Source organism: Choristoneura fumiferana, chromosome 3 (genome assembly GCF_025370935.1).
Source record: "Choristoneura fumiferana chromosome 3, NRCan_CFum_1, whole genome shotgun sequence".
Taxonomy (NCBI): Eukaryota; Metazoa; Arthropoda; class Insecta; order Lepidoptera; family Tortricidae; genus Choristoneura; species Choristoneura fumiferana.
In genome coordinates, this window is record NC_133474.1 from 11,805,808 (window position 1) to 11,826,687 (window position 20,880).

Here is a 20,880-nt window from a genome sequence, read left to right on the forward strand (position 1 = left end):
GGAACTGTGCATTTTTTCGGGATAAAAAGTCACCTATGTAGTTCCATAAAACATCTCTATGCCAAAAATCACGTCGATCCGCCTATTCGCTTCGACATAAAAGACGGACAAACATACACACAAACACACACACTTTCGCATTTATAATATTAGTATGGATTGAATGATTTTTGGATATAAGTGCTACTACACTGTAAACGAATAAGTGATAGGTGTTCTCTTTATCTTGCATAATATCGATTCTCCGAAGTACACTTCGCATAACAGGTATCTCATGATTTTTTTAGCCGAATGATACTTTTGCATAATCATAACTTTGCTTAATTGTCAGTTCGGATAATAGTAATTTTCTCAGAACATTAAATAGCAGAACACTCTTATCGCCAAATATACTTCTGCAGAACATTAAATAGCAGAACATTAGTATCGCCGATTTTTATATGGCATAATGGCGTAGCAAAATACTAGTTTGGAATTTTAAATAGCGCTGACGCTGACTTTTACATGCGTAAAAATGACATACTTAAAGGAACTAACAGCTACCATAAGAATGGGTTAAGTAAGGTTAAAGTAAGGCCAGCAAAGTAAGCGTGCTGTTACAGCAGCGGGCAAAGCACCAGAACAGAACAGCATCTACATAGTACGTTGAGTTAGGTTAGAACTGCGACCACAGCGCAGTCAGAATCTTACTGCTTCTTAAATAATAACCGTAATTTAATTGCAAGGAATGTATAGTAAAATTTTATTCTGCTTTTTATTATCGTTATGCAATAGTATATTTTTTATCGAGGGACTAAAATAAGCCAATATATACCCGAGGTGGTTAGCCACCCGAGCTTTAGCGAGGGTGTCTATTTATCCGAGGGTTCATATTGACTTTTAGTCTCAAGGTGAAAACTCTATTTTTCACTTCGGTTGCGAGAAAACGCTTTCTGTGAAAGAATTAATGCGTTTCTTATTCCTCCAGTCCACAAAACTTTCATAGGTTTTTAAATAAATCTTTCTAGATTCCGGCGGCAAAGGATTATCAATAAGGTATGTCTTTTGCTCTTTGCTTGATATCATAATTTTCACTATCACTTGACGACATTATGAGAACAATCAATTTATTTTAATCGTTTATGATTTACGCTCTACAACAATTTCAAAGTTTTCGCGGTAAGTATTTTTTTACAACCAGACATAGATATAACAAAATCGCATCGGCGAAATGGTCCATACACAAACTGGAATAAATTGAATGGCGCAACTTTCTATGCGGAAAAAGCATAGAACTAAGATCACGTAGACTAAGAACGTAACATTTTCGTCCTGAAAATGGTCCACACACAATCTTATTTTATTCCAAAAACTAAGGAAGTACTGGCCGTTTTAGTTTATTTAAGCCACTCGAAGTAAATTAAAAATAATAATTACTTTTACTCCCTAGGGACTAAAGTACTCACTTTACACCCGCCTCATAAGGCTATATTGACCTACTTTTAGAGCATGAGAAGTGAAAAGTAATATTATGAGATATGTTTTTCTGCGTAGCAACTGTTCGAACATATAAATATTATTCTCATCAAAATTATGTGATGTTAGTATTCTGCTTTACAAAATTATGAGAAATTATAGTATGAGAAAAAATATATTCGAAAAGTAATTCCGTGAAATGATGATTCTGGACCCTTAGTGTAAGTTGTCGGTTACAAAATACGTCTCGATCCCGTTCGCGTTAAAATCTCAATTTGTATGGAAACACGAACATCGCAAACGTTCCGCTAGAGGCGCCGTGCGTGTTCTCATACAATTTGAGCTTTTAACCCGAACGCGATCGAGACGTATTTCGTAACCGAAAACTTACACTAAGGGTACTTCTAAAGGTTGTTATGAGAAACGAAATTATGAGATTCGATTTTATGCAACATATTAGTAAACCAAGTGATAGATTTGTAGACATCCACTGTTACTATCATATCAGTAAGTACCTAATGTTATCCTACTACACTATTCCCTTTTATTCACTTTACTGGAATACGCGTAACTCACCGAAAATCCTTGATCCTATTATGCAGGAATTTCCGTATGTTCCATGGCAGGTCGTTGTGTCCGTCTATGAGGGGGGTGTCATGCAGAAGTCTCTCGGCGAGGCGCAGGCGCTCGTGCAGGGGGGCGCCGGGGGGCGCGCGGAGGGCGAGGGGGCCCGCCACGCACGCAGTGCCCGCCACCAGCACGAGGATCGCCACGCAGCACCAGCGCCGGTGCCACACTGAGAACCCTGCGACACCATGGACCAGTTATAGCGAACAGTAAATTGTATAGGGCAGTATTTTCCAACCATTACACTGCGTTTCCATCGGAGATGTAAGTAGGTGCAGATCGATTCACAAGAGCTGGCACGAATGGATTGAATGAGTGAATGAAAGTATCCGTGTGCTACCTTTTAGAATACAAGCCACACAAATATGAAAATGTCATGCATGTGTAATTTTTGTACAAAAAAGTTCTAACTGACATTACTTTCGTTCAATCTAGTCGAGCCAGCTCTTGTGAATCGACCTGTACGAGAATGGTGTTTGTCATGAGCCAATAGAAACGCTTCATTTACCTATCATCGTTCCGCTGAGCTGTTCCCACTTGAGATGTGCTCAAAGTCAAGTCAAAAAAGTCAAAATATCTTTAATCAATTTAGGCTATAACAAGCACAAGAATGTCAAAAAAATCTACCACCGGTTCGGAAAAACCTCTGTGGAGAAGAATGCGGCAAGAAACTCAACGAGGTATATTTTTAAACAGATTTACAATATCATTAAATGATCTATACATCACAAGTATTTAACACAACTTTATTTTTAACACAGTAGGTTCGCTATTTGAAGGGATCGCTAATGCGGATCGGAATTATTTCCAAATACCCCTGTCCATGATATAATCATTAACTTTATAATACGCATAAGATATTAATGTTTTCTTGACAATAGATCTGAATTTTCTATCCGTTTCATTTGTAATATTTTTTGGAATTTTATTATAAAAACGTAGGTATGCAATTTCCCAGAATAGACTTTTTGGTTTTAGCCAGTCTGTAAGATGGAACTTTAAGCTTCCCTGTGTTTCTAGTAGCCTTTGGCTTATCGACGTTAGTGGGAAAACCATATACATATGTTCATGTGCCATATTATTATGTTGTTTGTGTGTTGTTTATATACATATGTTGTATGTTTCTTGTTTATGTTATGTTGTGTGTGTAAGAAATTACATACATGATGTGGTAGTTTTGACATTCATACGTGCTTGTTATAGCCTAAATTGAATAAAGATATTTTGACTTTGACTTTGACTTTGACATACATGTGCTGAGCGAGGATAGGTAAATGAAGTGATTCTATTGGTTTGTGACAAACACATTCCTCGCATGACATACTCGCACATCTCTGGTGGAAACGCGGCCTTACGTGAGGCAACCCCATCCGGACAGCAAAAAAAATGGTAATGTCCCTTACGCCGTAAACGGATTTCTACAAGGAAACTGTAACGTTAGATTGTTGTCACTAATAAAAAATTAGAATCCTGATTCATGGCTTAACTAATTGTATTGCCCTTTGAGTAACTCTATATGTAAGATTTTAAAATAACTTGGTACCCCTTCTTAAATTACTTAATACTCACACTTAACTTGTGTAACGCTATGGTGATTTAACTTAAATTAATTTATGGCCTTGTGATCGTGAATCGTCTAGTGGATTAGGAACCTACCTTATGCCCAGCAATAACCTAAGTGCTTTTATTTGAGAATTAATTTGAAAAGCCTACAGTTGTGTTTCTAATGTTATAATTAATTAAGCAGTACCTAACTTCGTGATAATTTTGACTCTAGATTGAACTCTACTGAACTTTAGGGTGAAACTTTAATTACTGAGATGTGAATTTAGATATACTAGTATGTTTAGACTGGATAGTTCTAGAAATGGATCTTTCAGGTTACCTAGAATAATCAGTTTGGAAAAATGAGAGGAAATATTTCTACTACGGATAGTGTTTGTGTTTGTATTACTTCTGAATCTATTTTGACTTAAAACTAAGTTTAATACCGAGACCTGAGGTCTCGGAGGGTCTCTTCCTCCACCCCGACCCTTTCCTTTCGCACTCCAGAGCAATATATCTCTATGGATATGTCAAGTTGTGATTTTACTAGACTAAGCACTAACTTTCGGTGCATTCAAATCAAAGTATGGAAATACAAACACAATGTTTTGTAACAAGTTGAATCTAATTTTAGACTTATGGTTACTTATTCTATGCTTATATTAGAATACTCTATGAGATGCTTAATTATAACTTTGATAATTAGTTCAGGAATGAGTTTAGACACTACAGCTATTCATTTACTATAGGCACTAGTATCTCTTAATTTAGATTATGTCTTATCTATCTTAGATATATGGAATGTCTAATTTGACATAATTTTATTTTGGTATAATTACTAATCTCATAGTGACTTTCACTTATTTTAATGAGCTATCTACTTAGTCTAATTTTCTAGTTCTACCAGCATTTGGCGTTACCAGAGTAAAGCAGAAAGTAAGTACCGATTTCTATACTTTACGCCCAGAACACAAGCGTTAATAATAATCTAACTAGCTTATAACTAGATAACCCTGGGTATTCAAGATAACCTTTGTATTAGGTTTTGGACTCGTCTATGACTAGTTTTGTCTCAATTCATATATTTTAAATGAACAATAAACTGTTTCAACTATCAATCCTTAATCAATTATGTTTAAATCGAGATCGAATGAAAAGTACGTAAATTTCCAGATAGACTGTTGCCTGGTATGTGTCAACGTAAGCTATCGACCGTAGTCAGGATTTCTACATCCGTTCACTCAATGTAAGTAGGTACGACAACTAAAACAGATAGTATGTATTTATAACACGAAAGACTTTTGTATTTTAATTGATAGATGGTCCAAAACCCTCTACGATTTTATCTCTAACTTATTACTAGACATAATTTGATGAGATCTTAATCAAAAGTATGAATATGATGTTTGATATTAATTTTATCAAAACAAAGCTTATTTTAGCTGGCAATCGTAATTCAAATCGAAATTAGATGATAATTGTGTTAAATATTATTCAGTAAGTTATCTGGCATTTAATTGTCCACTTAGCTATGAGATCGTGTCATATCAATTCCCGCTTATTCATTATAGGAAAGACAGCTAAAATATGTTATTGTTATTTACTCTTAACAAAATGATCAAACCGTATTTTGGTTTTAAATTGAAGTCAACTTACTAATTTTAATAAAGTTATTCGTAGTCAAGTTCTTATGAACTAAGTTTTGTATAATGAAGTTTTGACGTAAGTACTTAAATAAATTTTATGTTTTATTTTATTTTCTTAAAATCTAGTTTATGCCTTAAAACTATGTGTGTGCGAGTTTAAGCTTTCCCTAGCTCTGTGTTGAAGTTTAGCAATTTGGAGGAAAACCCTCATAGGTGAACTAATTGTGTGGTGAGTTAAAATAGTAACTTTTCCCGGTGTAAGGAAACGCTACTCTAGCTAAGCCCTATGAACTTCCCTACCTATATAGCCCTAATAAATCCTACAATTGTACTTTAAGCTTGCCTGAGGCCCCTACTCTCTGTCTGTGATTAGCAAAACTAGGGAATTAATCCCACATGTACATTTAGTGTAATGTAGAAATTCACGGTGCAATGAATTTCTTCTAATCTCCTATCAACAATGATGGTGTGTATACCTAAAGCCCTATCGGTCCCTAAATGGTGCTGAGCTCTCAACTTTCCCGAAGGAAAGTCCCTATGACGGAGAGCCCCGCGGAACAGCAGAATACCTAACGTTGTGCATAAATACGTAAATAAATAGGGGACAGGAATTCTGAGTTTCTTAAGTACAAACCAAGCGTCAACAAGACACGCATTCACTTCGACGAGCGCTACTTAGTCGTTACAAAAGACAAACAGAATCCACTGGTGGCTGGTACGACAGTAATTTGCCGCTGAAGCCGCCACAGCTTCAGGAAGTGGAAGCCTATTTCGTCCACGGTTGTCACCGTTAGGTGTCAGACGATATAGACGGACTTAAAGCTCAACCAAGGTACGTTATGGAGGAACCAAAGTCATTTCCATTAAGTTGGGAAAAACACAGAAAAGTTATGGGTTAGTACAAAATATACGTAGGCTGAAATGAAACGCTATAAAACGATCACTCCACACTACAAGAACAAATAAAGGACTTCACCGCCACAAGACCGCAAAGATTCCCTCACACAAAGATTTTCCGAATGAAAATCAGCACTAAATATTTCACAAATAATTAAAAACCAGAGAGTTAATCATTATTCCGAAGATTAATGATCAAGACCCCGACACTTTACTTCCTGAAGAAATACTCACATTTCTTGTAAATTAAAAGTAATTCAAATTAAATAAAATCAAAAACCCCAATTAAAATTAATGAAATAAAATTACCCGATACTATTGACTCTAATTTGTTAACAAAATGGCGCACAGAAACTAAACCCCCGACTAGCAAAATAACGATGTTGACTCTACGAAACCTAAATCCATCTGGCTCCCGCCCTTTTTGTGTCACCTCTATTTATAGCTTCTCTCCCGGGACCTCTGGTATTTTCGCGCCAAGCGACCAAACGACGCCAAGCTTACCAAAGTCGACAACGTTGACATTGCCCGCCTCGCTTTTTCTTCTGCCAAATCCTTATCTCAAAATAGCCAAATTTTATCCGTAAAATTTATTTTTGAACTAAAATTTCCTATTTATCTTGACACTATCCTAGCTTAACTATTCTAGTAAATACGTTTCATTTTTATATTGTGCTACAACAATAATTTTCAATAAATATTTATATGTATTTGTCAAATACTTCAATTTTACCTCAACGTTTTAATTTCCTTAACCTATCTAACAATAATCTTACTTCTAATGATAATTTTCTACTTATTACTCCCTACACTCTTTGAATATAAATAGCCAATTACATACTTCTATTGTTCGTTATAAAATAGCTAATTTGCCTACAATTATTAACTGGTATCCCCAATTCGCGCCGTTTATTCATAGTTTCCTTTGTCGAATTAACGCCTACTCAAATTTGCTTATAATTTCGCCACGTTCCTACTTTAATCAGTGCGACAGAGTACTTGTAATTTCGTCTTAACTAAATGTGTAATTACTCTGCTAATACTACTCCGTTTTGAATGAAAACTTAAATTTATAATAGATAATGAACCAATGATCTATACTACGATTACGTAATGCTTGCATTTTCGGTTTTTCTTAACTTATTTAGCTAATTTCGACAACTTGCCGTTTCCATGATGCTTTCGTTGATATTTCTTTAAATTAACATAATTATTAACATCAAATGTATCTAAGATCTACTGTAGACTAATACTAATGATTCTATTACTATATCAAGTCTATTTTTGATGAATTTGTGACCATATTTCTTGTTTTTAGATAAAATTTACATTTCCATTACCTAAAGCGACCTCTATAATTCCCACGTGAAACTAACTAAATAGCCTCCCAGGTTAATCTGCCGCTAAACCCAGTTCGGCATTAGCGCACTATTTTCCATGACGCCTACCATTAATTCCTTTAATTGACCATAGATGGCGTTTCTTTACATTAATTATTATACCCGAACAACACAATTCTAATCTCCAATTAAATTTAACATTTACTCATTAAATTGACTGCTAAATTATCCCTGCTTTAATTACATCGACATTCTAATCTCAATTACTCTTATTTAACTGTCTTTGTCGACATGTTTTTGTTTCGAGTTTCCATCAAACCTTCATAGATGGCCCCACTAACAATTTTCTACTAATTTATTCCCAGTGACGGTCGTGTGACACATCCGAACCGTTACACTTGTTATAAATTAAATTGTTTAGTAGCTTTGAAATAAATTAGTTAAACGATTGAGTTAGCTTAAAAAGATGTCTTATGAATACAACTTTTTATGCTAAGCTTGTTTGTGCTTTAATATTAGAACCAAAAGTTGTAATTCATTGATATAATGCTAAATTAGCTTGAAATAAATCAATTTAGGAACGTCACATGTACCAACATATGTTTAGCTTATAAAATTTTGTCAACACATTTGAGAAAACAGATATTATTGTACTTGTCAGGTTGATAACGATACCAAAATAGCTTTTAAATAAAACTCGTGGTACAGACTTGGGAGAATTACAGTGAATTACATCACAAATTAGAATCACAATTCGCCTAAGGGTTAATAAAAATACCGCTAAGGGCGTGGCTCTACTTTGACATGTTTCATAGAAGATCAACAGAAGGACCACTACATCCTCGCGTTTGTTTAATTCTTGCAACACTAGTTACTACAGGATATCAATCATCTTCGTGCAATATACTTATCTACTCATGTTTATTTATTAAATGTATAGAAAAAATAAATCGGTTATATCTACATATCTGTTCCCTTTGGATTGTATCTCAATGAACTGATTATTTATTAACTCAAAAGTGGATTAAGCGCGAAATTTAATAGGCAGTAAATTTTTCATTAATGATTTAGTAGTAGATTTGACAACTGTTAAGCACTTAATTGGTTACTTTATTATTTGTGAACTTGGGTATAAGAAAGTTCTGGTAATAAAAAATTAGAATCATGGGAAAATTTGACAACAACTGACCTAGCACCTAGCCCTAAACAAAGCAGAGTTTCTACAATGTTCACTATAAAACGGATAAACATACCTACTTATATACAAATAAAATAAAGACTGTCGAGGACTCTTTTTCGCTATCCCGCGGGAACCATGTAATTTTTGGGGATATAAAATATTCCATGTCTTTCCTTGGGTCACTATCTTAATACCAATTTTTGACTAAATCGGTTTAGTGTTTTAACCGTGAAAAAGCAACAGCCAGACAGACAGACAATGCTACTTTCACATTTATAGTAAGTACCTATTTAGTATGGTTGCAATGTGACTGATTTTTTATTTGTTTGATTAAACAAATATGTCATCACATATATCTGCAACATAAGGCATCAGGAACCTAGCAGAGGGGTGAAACAGAGGATATTAAATGAATTAAGTCTCCTGGCCACGTAAACTAAAATAGAACTCTGCGGTAGAGCAGTGCAATCGTGCTTTGAGTTAAGCTTAACCCAATTATTGACCAAAGACAAACGTAAACTTTGACGAAATCTGACGCTATTTCGAAGTTTCTGACAATTTTTGTTTTTGTTAGAGGTTAATTCCAGTTCTCATTCAATCTTTTAATATTAAATGAACTGCAAAAGAGGGCTGATGAGATTAAATGACCGGATGATCACCCGGGTAATCAATTAAGATTGATCTTATCTGTATCTAAAGAAGCAAGTCACTGCAGGAAATAATATAAATTTACTGCAAAATGAAACTCCATTCGGGTCATAGCAATCGGTCGTATCGAGAAGCCTCGATAATCTTGCTGTCAAACCCAAGCATGCGAGCACAGTGCTGCATGTGATACCTACGTGTGTGGAAATTGTACATCGTCAATTAGCGGTTTGTTTTATTACTGCAATACTCGTTACTGCACGGCATGGTCAATATCATGCATGGTAAAAATCTGTTAATATTTGCACCTGAATGTATTACTTCAATTACCAAAACTGTGCTATGTCCGGGTTTAGGGTAGGATGGCCCACATCGTTTTAACGTGAGTATCGTCGCCAAAACCACAACTCCTCAGAATATACTTATTGCATTATACAATTTGCAGCGGTACTGCAAGCGGAGTCCTGCCTGCACACAGGACTTTGAGGGACTCGACATGAGGATGAGTAGCGGTTTTTTTTATTGCCAACTACGAAATTCGGATGCAATGAAAGGCAATGGGCAACCCACTATATGTCCAAGAAAGTTGTCATGAGGGTACGCTGCCATGCCAAAATTCAACCAACAACCGCGACAACTCTGAAGTAGTGAAGAAATGTACCTAATATTTGCATAAGTATAACGTTCTTGCCTAAATAAAATTCCTCATTTTTTAAACATTCACAACTATTTACACTATATGTATAGGTATACACATTGGTTGTTGTGAGGGCAGAAAAAACATGATCTACTCAACATAAACATACACCCACAAATTCTTCAGTCTACCCGTGATAATGATATATGCAATTGCCTCGAAATATTGGCATCTCATTAAAGGTAATCTAGGTCTAGAAGAATAAACCTATTATAATTAGCATCAATAAATACTTCGATTAACATTAAAAAAAAAACTACTTACCACTTCATAATATGATGTTATAACGAATAAGTAAGTAGGTATTTGATAACATTTTTCTCTCGAAATTTAGCCACGTCGAAATAGGTAAATTGCGTGTAGGTACATCTATAATATGAAACATTGCAAAATTCTTATCAAACTTTTTCTCCCCTTTTATATCTTCTATATGATGATGATATATGATATAAGACAAAGTATGATGAATTTAATTTGATGTTTATTTTGTACTCATGATGATGTTGTTATGGGAACTGGGAACAGAGTTATCGCGCGCGCATATTAAATTTCAGTTAATAGCAAAGTCATAAAGAAAGGAACACAATACGTTATTTTAATGCTTTAATAGTACCTAACCAGAAGGAGATAAAATCAAATATGTTACTATTTCATTTTAAGAACATATCAACTTTTTTTTCTATTGATAACTCTACAAGGTTTTAATTAAATAACTGAAAACCAGAAAGTAGTTTGCTCAGAATCGAGAGCAGAATCCATGACACTATGTTTTAAATCAGGTTGTATTTGTAAATCCCTTTTTTACTGTGCCCAGTCTAAAAGTTACCACTGCAACAGGTACCAATTAGCCATGCTAACTTTTTAATATGTAGGGAAATCTCAAAACCATTTCGAGAAACAAGCTTCGGTACAGCTTCTATGTATCAGATTTAAAAAAAAAACACATACATTATTAAGATATTCGTTGAAATGTTTTGATCTTCAAATGACCTTTCTCTACGTCATCAAATGAACAATGGATAATGATTCCTATGCCTTATTCAAAAAAAAAACACCGACGTCTGTCTAGTCTAAGTCAAACACAATCGTGACGTTGACGTATGTTTCGTTTTGTAGTAATTGTAGTTTGTTTGTTTATTATCCTCTAACGGAACAGAAATGGCAAAAGGACGGCTAATTTCGAAAAAGCCGATTCCCGGAATTTGCCACTAGTGGACAATGTTATGATACTGGAGTTTGACGAATTCTAGCAACCACAAGTCGCTGAAATAAGAGGAGCTAAAGCTATGTAAGTAAATTTCCTGGCTTAAAAATAACAACTTTATTATTTGAATACCAAATTAAATAGTACTACAGTTGAATTTATTTTCTCCCCTTTTTAGGTCATCCGGATAGTTTTACTTGTCCTCAGCTGTGGGATATGTGGAAGTGCAGAGAAGCTTGGGAATCTGTATTGTCAAAGCCAGAATTGTACCAGAGCATAGAACACAAAAGTCATATACTGTAATGGCCAAAATAAGGGAAACTGAAGCCGAAATCTTAGAGTCAAACTGTTCTGATTGTGCAGCTTCTGCAGGTAAGATCTATTAAATCTTGCGTAACTTTGATTGATTTAAAAAAAGTCCTTTTGTAACTATAGTTTTTTATAATGTTTTTTTTATTACTTTTTACTACAAATATAAAAAAATAGGCATGATGTTACCAATTTAACCTCAAATAATCAGTTATTTATACAACCTCTTCTTTTTAAGGTGGCTGCAAGCATTCTTTACTGCTTTTTATTTGGCTTGAAAAGCAGAGTTGTGAGCCCTTCCTGCACATCTACACAATGCTTCTGGATTAAGCCTACTTTGGGATCTGAACGAACTAAACATGTTTGGCAGAAATGTTGTATACAAAAATGTTGAAAAAATTAAGATGGCTCCAAGAGATCCTACAATTTTACAAACTTTTTATGAACAATGTGTGCAGAGATGCAAAAGGTTCACTAATATGTAATTTACAACAACAATTAAAAAAAAAAACTTTTAATCTCTTTGACATGTCGGTAGATTTTTTTTGAAAAGGAAAGTAATCATGATTTTTGAATATTGGTGATATAAAGTACCCGAAACAAAGGCTATTAAAGAGAAAGTCTTGGAAAGCCCCGTTAATTGAGAATAGAGAAAAACTTCACTATTAAAAGGAATCATCAGGGTCTTTTAATTTCTATTAAATTGTTTGTAGCGTTCTGAATTCTTGCTTAAACGCTCAGGTGGATATTAGCGCAATTAGTTTATAAGGCTCTTATAGACGTATAGGCAATCTAATGCAGACTAATTTCTTGAAGCCTCTATTCGGAATATCACGCGTTACAGGAAGACATTCGATCAGGCAACTCTTTTCCACAAGGCTTATCAGAATCCGCCACCATCCCTTGGATATAAAACTGATACATAATACTTGTTTTATTGCACTTTTTTCTACTATAGTGTTTATTAACGCAACATATTTGAGGAAAACGCTAAATAAGTTGTTTGAGTTTTTATAGAATTAGTTGCTAAAAAAAAGATTTTTCAAATTAGATTTAGTTAAACAATCTCTTCACTTCTGTTTCTGAAGGAAGTTATTATTGAAGGACTAGATGCTCTTGTACATTGACAACTTCTTCCTCCCAAGTGAGGTACTGCTTCTTGACTTTGGCATAATATCTTCATCTTAAAGTGTGTATTTGTTCCCTTATAAAACACACAATCTTTCACACTGCACTGCAGCATTCACTTTGATTGGAATGTTGATCCTGAAGTACTGGTAATTATATTTTTGTTTAACTTTTTGTTTCTTTGGTGTTTCTTGTGTGTCCTCGCATCGTAGTAATCAGGCACAAACAGATCGCTATCTGACCCACAGTTAATGGAACGCGTCGAAGCTGAGCATTTCGTGCCATTACTGGTTTCATTCATCAGCTTACATTTGTTAATAATTTTGGATATCTTCTCGGCTGCAAAATAAAACAATTTTATAATAATTTAATAATACATCTAATTTATACGAGTACTCAATGGTCAAGACTTTATTATTATAATATAGCGACTATGTTATATAAAATAATTGTGGTAAAGTAATGTGTTTGTTTTAAAATAAGTACATACATATAAATGATCTTCACAACAAAACTGCAAATAGTTTTTGATGTATTTTTGTTCCACTTTACGACACCATTCCTCTTGCAGTCGTTCTGGATTGGTACGAAATAACAAATCCGGGTTATCCCGGCTGTTATTCGAGCATAAAGGGACGAAACACTTGTAGCCTTCCATTTAAACAAGTTCCGTAAGCGATTTCAAGTTTTTTTTTGAGGTTAGCAGTCCGCGTGACGTAATACTTGACGTTACGAAATGTTTTTTTTTGTGCAGTCAAGACTACACTATCCATTGGAGGATTTGATGACGTCACGCCAGCAATAAATTGATATATTTTTTTTATAGTAGATAGGATTAATTTAAATAAAAAATACCAGAAATTAGTTTCTTAAATAGTCTTATATTATCAAATACATTATAATAACCATCCAAAAAAAAACTGCAACAGGTACCAATTACATATTTAGCGAGGTTGCATACTACTTCGATAATTTAATACAAAAAAAAAACATTTTTGGGGTGTCTGGGGTTTTCAGTTATTTCATTAACACCTGGTATATTCAGATCTTATACTATGACGAACTGTTATTTTTATGTGTACCAAATTGCATCAATTTACGCATGTCGCTTAATTTTATCGTACCTACGTACAGAATTGGCTGGGGAGCGTACCGCGGGAAATAAACAGCATTTCATAACGCACGAATTCAGCTGAGCTTCGGTGATAAAGTGGCTTTGATGTGCCAGTTGACAACACCTATGTGTACGGTGAAACGTTTTTATACTACGCCAGCTTGGGAACTACATTCGTTTTGATCCAATCAAAGGCAATAGTTTCACGTGTTTTAAACAACAATATTTTCTGGTAAAGTCCTAATTAAGAGCTAGATTTTAAAGTAATGAGCAAGCGGGATAGCAACACGGTACTTTTCAAATTAGATTGAAATTCTAAAGATTTTTTTTTTAGGTTATATTTCGCAAAACACTAAAATTATTCGAAAAAATAATCTTTGCCTTAAATTCAAAAATAAAATAAAAGCATTGAACATTGAAGCTGAAATCCTGGAATTATATGGCCAACGTTACCCTAATCGAATCAATACTAAATGCGGTCTTGCAACTGACAGATAGGGAAGTCGATTTCAGTAAAAAGTAACACAGATAAATGGACATTATACAATTAGATAGTGCCGCCCACTACAGCTGACCGTAACGCGGCCGGCGGTTGTTGGCACGGGGCGACGCGGCCCGGGAATGCGGGTAGGGGTCGCGCTCACGTATAGATATCTGCAGATGCGGATGCGGATGCTTGGATTAGATAATTATATGAATAAAAAAAATACGCTAATTCATTTTTATTCCCTTTGAATAAGACATTTTTAGGATTCACTAAATTAGGTACTTAATGTTAATTTTATGTACAATAAAGTAAATAGTATCTTGATTCCTGTGTGTTTTTTCTTAGTTGATTAATAAAGGAATCTGTGGTAATAACAATATAAGATTCATAGTTCGAATATGTACTGACAGAATGTTACATTTTCTACCTAATATTTTACTTTAATAATTATTTTAAACTTATATTATGTGCATTAAAAACATAACCCTCCTTCGGGCAGTTGGATAAAAAAAATATTAGACCAAAAAGTTTAATTACTAGGTAGTTTCTATCAATAGTCAGTGGCATCCTGTCAAAGTTTTATTCATTTATTTTAATTCATAGAATTTCACAGCATTAGAGTTATAGACCAAAGCGCTGTGAAAGTTAACGGAAACCAAGGAAAACACGGCGTAGGCGTATATGCAGTGAATACAAATTATTATTATCGAGTTTCTGGTTTTTAGTACCTATTTAAGAATGTTTATCCGTTACCTGTACCCAGAACATATTAATAACCTTGTTAGTTTGGGACTGGGTCAATTAGTGTCATGTGCCCCGTGATATTTATTATTTTAATTATTGCGGATGCAAGATGCGGATGGAGATGTGTAGCGATCCGCCGTAGCCGCCTGCCGCCCACCCCTCGCGATAGCAAACAGTCACGGTGAGCAATTTTCTAACGGGTCGTGTATGGCACTTCAGGCGCCGGTCATGCGAATGTCTTTTAATCAATAGAATGCCTTGGTTGTTACTGCCGTCCCATTGAACTTTGATAATTGACTTGGTTTCGCGAAATGTTTCGTATACTCGTACATGTAACCTATTTTGTACCGTGTACTAAATCGAACGTGAAAATGTATTACTTGAGAGCGAATGAGTACATTGAATAATTTTATGGTACAGTCACGTTCATATATTTGTGAGCAAAAAATTGAACAAAACTATCTGAACACGCTCCTACGTCGTTAACAATAGAGTCGTGTTCAGATATTTTTGATCAACAATTTGCTCACAAGTTTATGATGAACTCGACTGGGCCACATTTTTTTTTGTCAGATAAAATTGTTCAAAAAATCACTGCAGTGTGTGTAGGTACAGTCAAGGAAACTGAACCACGTACCTACCATTGGTGCTACTAATGTCATGTAAACATTCCATACATTTCATCCCAAAGAAATCATAGCGAGATGACTATTGAAAAGGTTCCACCTTGGTACCTGATTCAGTTTCATCGACTGTACCTACTCAGAGACAGGTAATCACTTTTGGTATTCGATATAAATTCATCTTTGTACGGTCAAGGACTTTAAGTCATGAGCCACCATGGAACCATTTCACAGTAAACGTCATGTGACATCGCATTAATTAACAATGAAAATTGTAATGACTTTTCCTTACATAACTATATAAACTACGGGCATATCTATTAAAGTCTATATGCTTTGTCCATGTTGTGGACCAAGTGATAAATCGGTCATTTTTCATAATGCCCGGGCATTATGACTAATGACCAAGATGAGATGGCAATTTGATAAAAACTATTCAATTCATTAAATTGGCAGGGCATTATACATAATGTCTATCACTTAATGGGCAAAGTAATAAAAATATGTGCTTCATTACTATTATTTATATTTTCGACATACAATTTCTTCGTTTTATAGATGCGTTTACCTATATAATTAAACTAGCTTTTGCCCGTGACTTCGTACGCGTGTACTTTAGTTATCAGGGCATATTTTTTAATTCTTCTTCTTCTTCGTCGTGGTCTTCATTCCTGAAGGTCGTGCCCGTCTTGAAAAGCCTTTACGGAGACGTTGACGAACTGCTTCCACACCACTTTGTCCTCGGCCTGTATCAGTATACTGCAGGCAAAGTGAGCCCCGTGATCTCCTTAATTTGATCCGACCATCGGGTTGGTGACCGTCCTCTGGGCCTTTTCTCCTCTATTTTGCCTAGCAGTTTCTCGAGGTTGTCTAACTCCCTTCGAGCGATATGGCCAAAATAGCCGAGTACTCACTGGTAGCAGCTCGTAGACAATCTGGTTCTGACATTCAGCTGGTCGAGAATGGATGTGTTGGTTCTCTTTGCTGTCCACGGTACGCATAGCATCCTCCTCCAACCACCACATCTCAAACGCTTCGATCTTTTTCCGGTCAGCCGCACGAATAGACCACGATTCAGAGCCATACAGAAAGATCGAGAAGACCAGAGATCGCACAATCTTTACCCCCATTTTACCCCTTTAAAGGTAATTTTATCCATTTCACCTACACAGATAATATTTCATCCTAATCGAGAACTTATATACCTATTTTCATACTTCTAAGGCCAGAAATGAGAAAATCTCCATATAAACTTTAACCCCCATTTTACCCTTTTAGGGGGGAGTTTTAACCATTTCACTTACACAGACAATTTTTAATTGCAATCGTAAACTCATACACCTATTTTCATACTTCTAAGTCCAGAAATGAGAAAATTTCCATACGAACTTTACCCCCTATTACCCCTTTAGGGAGGAATTTTATCCATTTTACCTAAATAGATATTTTTTTATTGTAATCGAGAAGTTATACACCTATTTTCATACTTCTAAGTCCAGAAATGAGAAAATTCCATATAAACTTCACCCCCCTATTTCACCCCCTAAGGGGATGAATTTCTAAAAACCCTTTCTTAGTGCTCACTAACATCATAAAAAGAATCCTAGTACCAAATTTCAAGTTTCTAGGCCCAGCGGTTTGGGCTGTGCGTTGATCTATAAATCAGTCAGTCAGTCAGTCAGTCAGTTTCTTCTTTTATATATATAAAAAGATATCTATCAAAATCTGTAAAGTAAGTTATCTTTAACGCATTCATTGCCACCTGACTTGACTTGACTGACCACAGGTGCCACCGACGCACATGTGCGTTCAAAATGTATGAATAATTATGACAGCGGCACTGGGGGGAAGTTCCAAAGACGCATATATGCGTCGTTGGCAGTGAATGCGTTAATGGTTGAATTCAATTCTGGCACTCGCCGGCCGCTGCCGTGGCACGCTCGCTTCGCTCGCTCGGCTCGACTCGGCTGTTTTGGTGGCTGTTGTTGAACCTAACACGCTCCCCCTGGCTGCGCTTGTCGTCGCTCCTTACTTTCCGGTTGATTAAATCAGACTTCAGTTGGCCAAAAATGAGTTTTAATTAAATTGCCCAACGATCATGTAGCAATACTCATAATGACCGGGCAATGTGATAAATAATGAAGTTTAGACTTAGTTTAAATGATAATTTGCCCTATACAGCTTGTCATTATTCATAATGCCCGGGCATTATAAATAATACCTTTTTTTAATAACTTGGTCCATAACAGATATAATTGGTCCACACTAATACATACCTACTATAACAAATACAATAAACTAATACCTACATATCGAGATAAACCTACACAATAAATAAATCAAAAAGGAAATAGTCAATTATATAGTTGTGGTTAAGCCCCAGGTGTGGTGTTAAATTAATTATGAGTGAAAATCGTGAAAGTTTAAAACATAATAAGTACTTATTCATATTCTCATCACTTCGTTCGACAGGTCAACCACCGGCTGGCTTCGTTAAAATTTATCTCACGCGGTTCAATGAGCCACAGAACGCCGACAGATGGCACTCGCAACAATACCTTGCTAAAAGTAACGAACGAAACCTTAACGTAAATCCGAAAGCTATGTAGATAAAGCCTGAGTTGCTCACATGTGAGTGTCAGCGCAGATATACAGATTATCTTGGGTAGATTGAAAACTCTAGTACTTAGTTATTCTTTGATAACCGGATAACCTGGTGGTTAGAGAATCTCGGTTGAGATAAGTAAATATTCATATGAAAAATGCAGATGTTTGTGCTTGAGTCTTGGGTGTTCAATATTTATGTACGTATCAATCTATACTGAGCGGCAAAAAATCTGGCCCTCATATGTATGCAGTAATAGGTAATTATATAAGAAGAGTAGGGCACATTTTGTGCCGCTATTTAGTATGTATGTATCTACGGTATAAGTATGTTTATCCGTTGAGTACCCATATTTTTTGCTCAGTGTAGGACTAGGTCGATTGGTGTCAATCATCCCATGATTTAGGTAAGTATTTACTATTTACTTGCTTTAGGTACGTAAATGAGAATTTGTTGTAAGGAATGATGCATAGTCTTTTCCAAAGAGGCATTTTCCATTTAGCATAAAATTGATTGACCTCAGTGATGTAAATAATAAAGCCCTTAGTCTCTGTCGGTACCTACCTACCGTGTGCCGTTAGTCACGCACAATAAGTCATTTTGTCCTCGCAACCACGAATTTCACTTCTACGACGATTCACTATGGAGGCGTAAGTCTTCGTGAGTGAACAGATCTATGGGTAGAGTAGTACTCACGCGAAGAGTTTCCGGTAGTGGTGGAGCTATGGCTTGTGGTAGAGGTATTGCCAGTGGACACCCACTGCGGCGACTTGCACGCACTGCACGCTGTGTGCACGCCACCGCGCTCTGTCACGTCGGGTGCGGGGGCCGCTCTCCTTTTGCCCTAGACCACAAAAAATAGTTACTATATTATATGAAAAATTTAAAAATATATATTTAAGAGTTTTTAATGGTGCTTTATTTTTGAATAGCTAAAGGGTATTTTGTGTGCGAATCCCGTTCACTTTTTTATCCAGTACCTACCTAATACATTTTGATGTGTGGTTCAGAATCGTTAGATGTGATCCAATTAGCTTTAATGGTGAAATACTAAACCAAAATACTAAACCACCTAAGTACCTACTTTACCTAGATAATCTCGTGTCTTTTGCACTGATTCACATTTTTTCATATTAAATACATCGTACTAATTCCAGTTACCATGCTGAAGTAACTAGTCATCATATTTCTAGCCGCATGCAGATCAATGTTACGTAACTCGCACACGCCATCGACCAGGAGTCAGCTACATACTATACTCGTAGATACTTTATTTGGTAGGTATCTGATACAAATAGAAATAGGGTTAGGTGTCGCTAGAAATACGATCATAATAAATAACGTCCGAAGACTTTACATAAAATCTCGTTCGTGGGTGGCTGTGTTCCGGCGAAGAGTGAGAGAGCCGGTAAAATTACTAGCACAGAGGTGTTCTATGTTGGGCTACTCTATTCAGGCAACGCATCGGCAATCATCTCGTATTTTAAATGGGTGGTGCTGCTCTTTTAACACTAGGCGACCAACTTGCTTGTTTTCCTTCCTATTTAATAAAAAAATGAGGTCTCCCTGGTAAACAAGCGGAGTAAGTCTATCAGCAGTTTTGCTGGATATTGTTTATAATTAAAGCACAAAATACAATTTTGAGTACTTTATCAATCCTTGCCTGACAAGCGAACTGAGGTTTAACCTAACACAAAGTCCCGAGACAATTTGAAAAAGGTAAAGTAGCCCGATCGGGAATCGAATTCACCCTTTGGAGCAACACAACTTCTTCTCAGGAGCAACGCGAACCGGCTGCTGCTGCAACACGCGCACTGCGCGCCACCCATGCACGTACGTGCGTCGATTTAATACGTGAGTTATCCGGTACAATATCTTTTAATATGAGTGAGTCTCACAGTAGCTTCATGTTCAAAATTTCTAATATTATATTGTATAGATAATGGTACGGAATCGTTCGTGCGCGAGTTGTTTTACCATTCAGTGACTATTTACGAGTACGCCAACAGACAATTTGCTTACTAGTAAAAATATAAAATTTTGACTGACAACATCAACATCTTTGCTGGCCTAAAAAGGTACAAAACGGCGTACTTGATAAAAATGTGAAAGAAATTTTATTTCTTTTATAAGTTTGGTATAAACCTCTGTCAGGCGGATGGGCAGATAGACAGTATTACAACAATAGGGCTCCATTTGAAGACTTGGTACAGACTTTTTATTTTAAGTTAACTGAAAGTGTTAGATATATATCTGACTCAGTTGGTATGTTTAGCACAGCTTCGGTAAAAAGATATTTAAAGTTCAATTTCATAAATGTCCCTAGTAATATATATATACCTACCTAGTAATATAATATAAACTACCTATTTATTTCAATTATTGAAAAAACGAACCAAGTGCGAGTCGGTCTCGCGCATTGAGGGTTCCGTATAAATTTGTACATGTAGTAGAGGTAGAGAGAGAGAGAGTCTACCTACCCACAAATTTATTTTTATCCTTTTAAAAATTATAAGAACAGCGAGTGAAAAATATACGAATTAATGAAATCGAATATCAAGGGGGTATGAAGCATAAGCGTTTTTATTATTATTATCTTGATGGTTTAATTGTTTGAATAAGTAGTTATCTAGA

General features: G+C 35.6%; 1 protein-coding gene across 1 annotated transcript in view; it reads right to left on the reverse strand.

The window, feature by feature from the left end:
- Positions 1–20,880, reverse strand: part of LOC141426622 (uncharacterized) — a 64,706-nt gene that overhangs the window by 21,639 nt on the left and 22,187 nt on the right. The window contains exons 3-4 of the mRNA XM_074085658.1: positions 18,943–19,090; positions 2,032–2,260 (exon numbers count right to left, since the gene is read on the reverse strand). Coding sequence (XP_073941759.1) covers positions 2,032–2,260; positions 18,943–19,090 — 377 coding nt within the window. The remainder of the gene's footprint in view (positions 1–2,031; positions 2,261–18,942; positions 19,091–20,880) is intronic.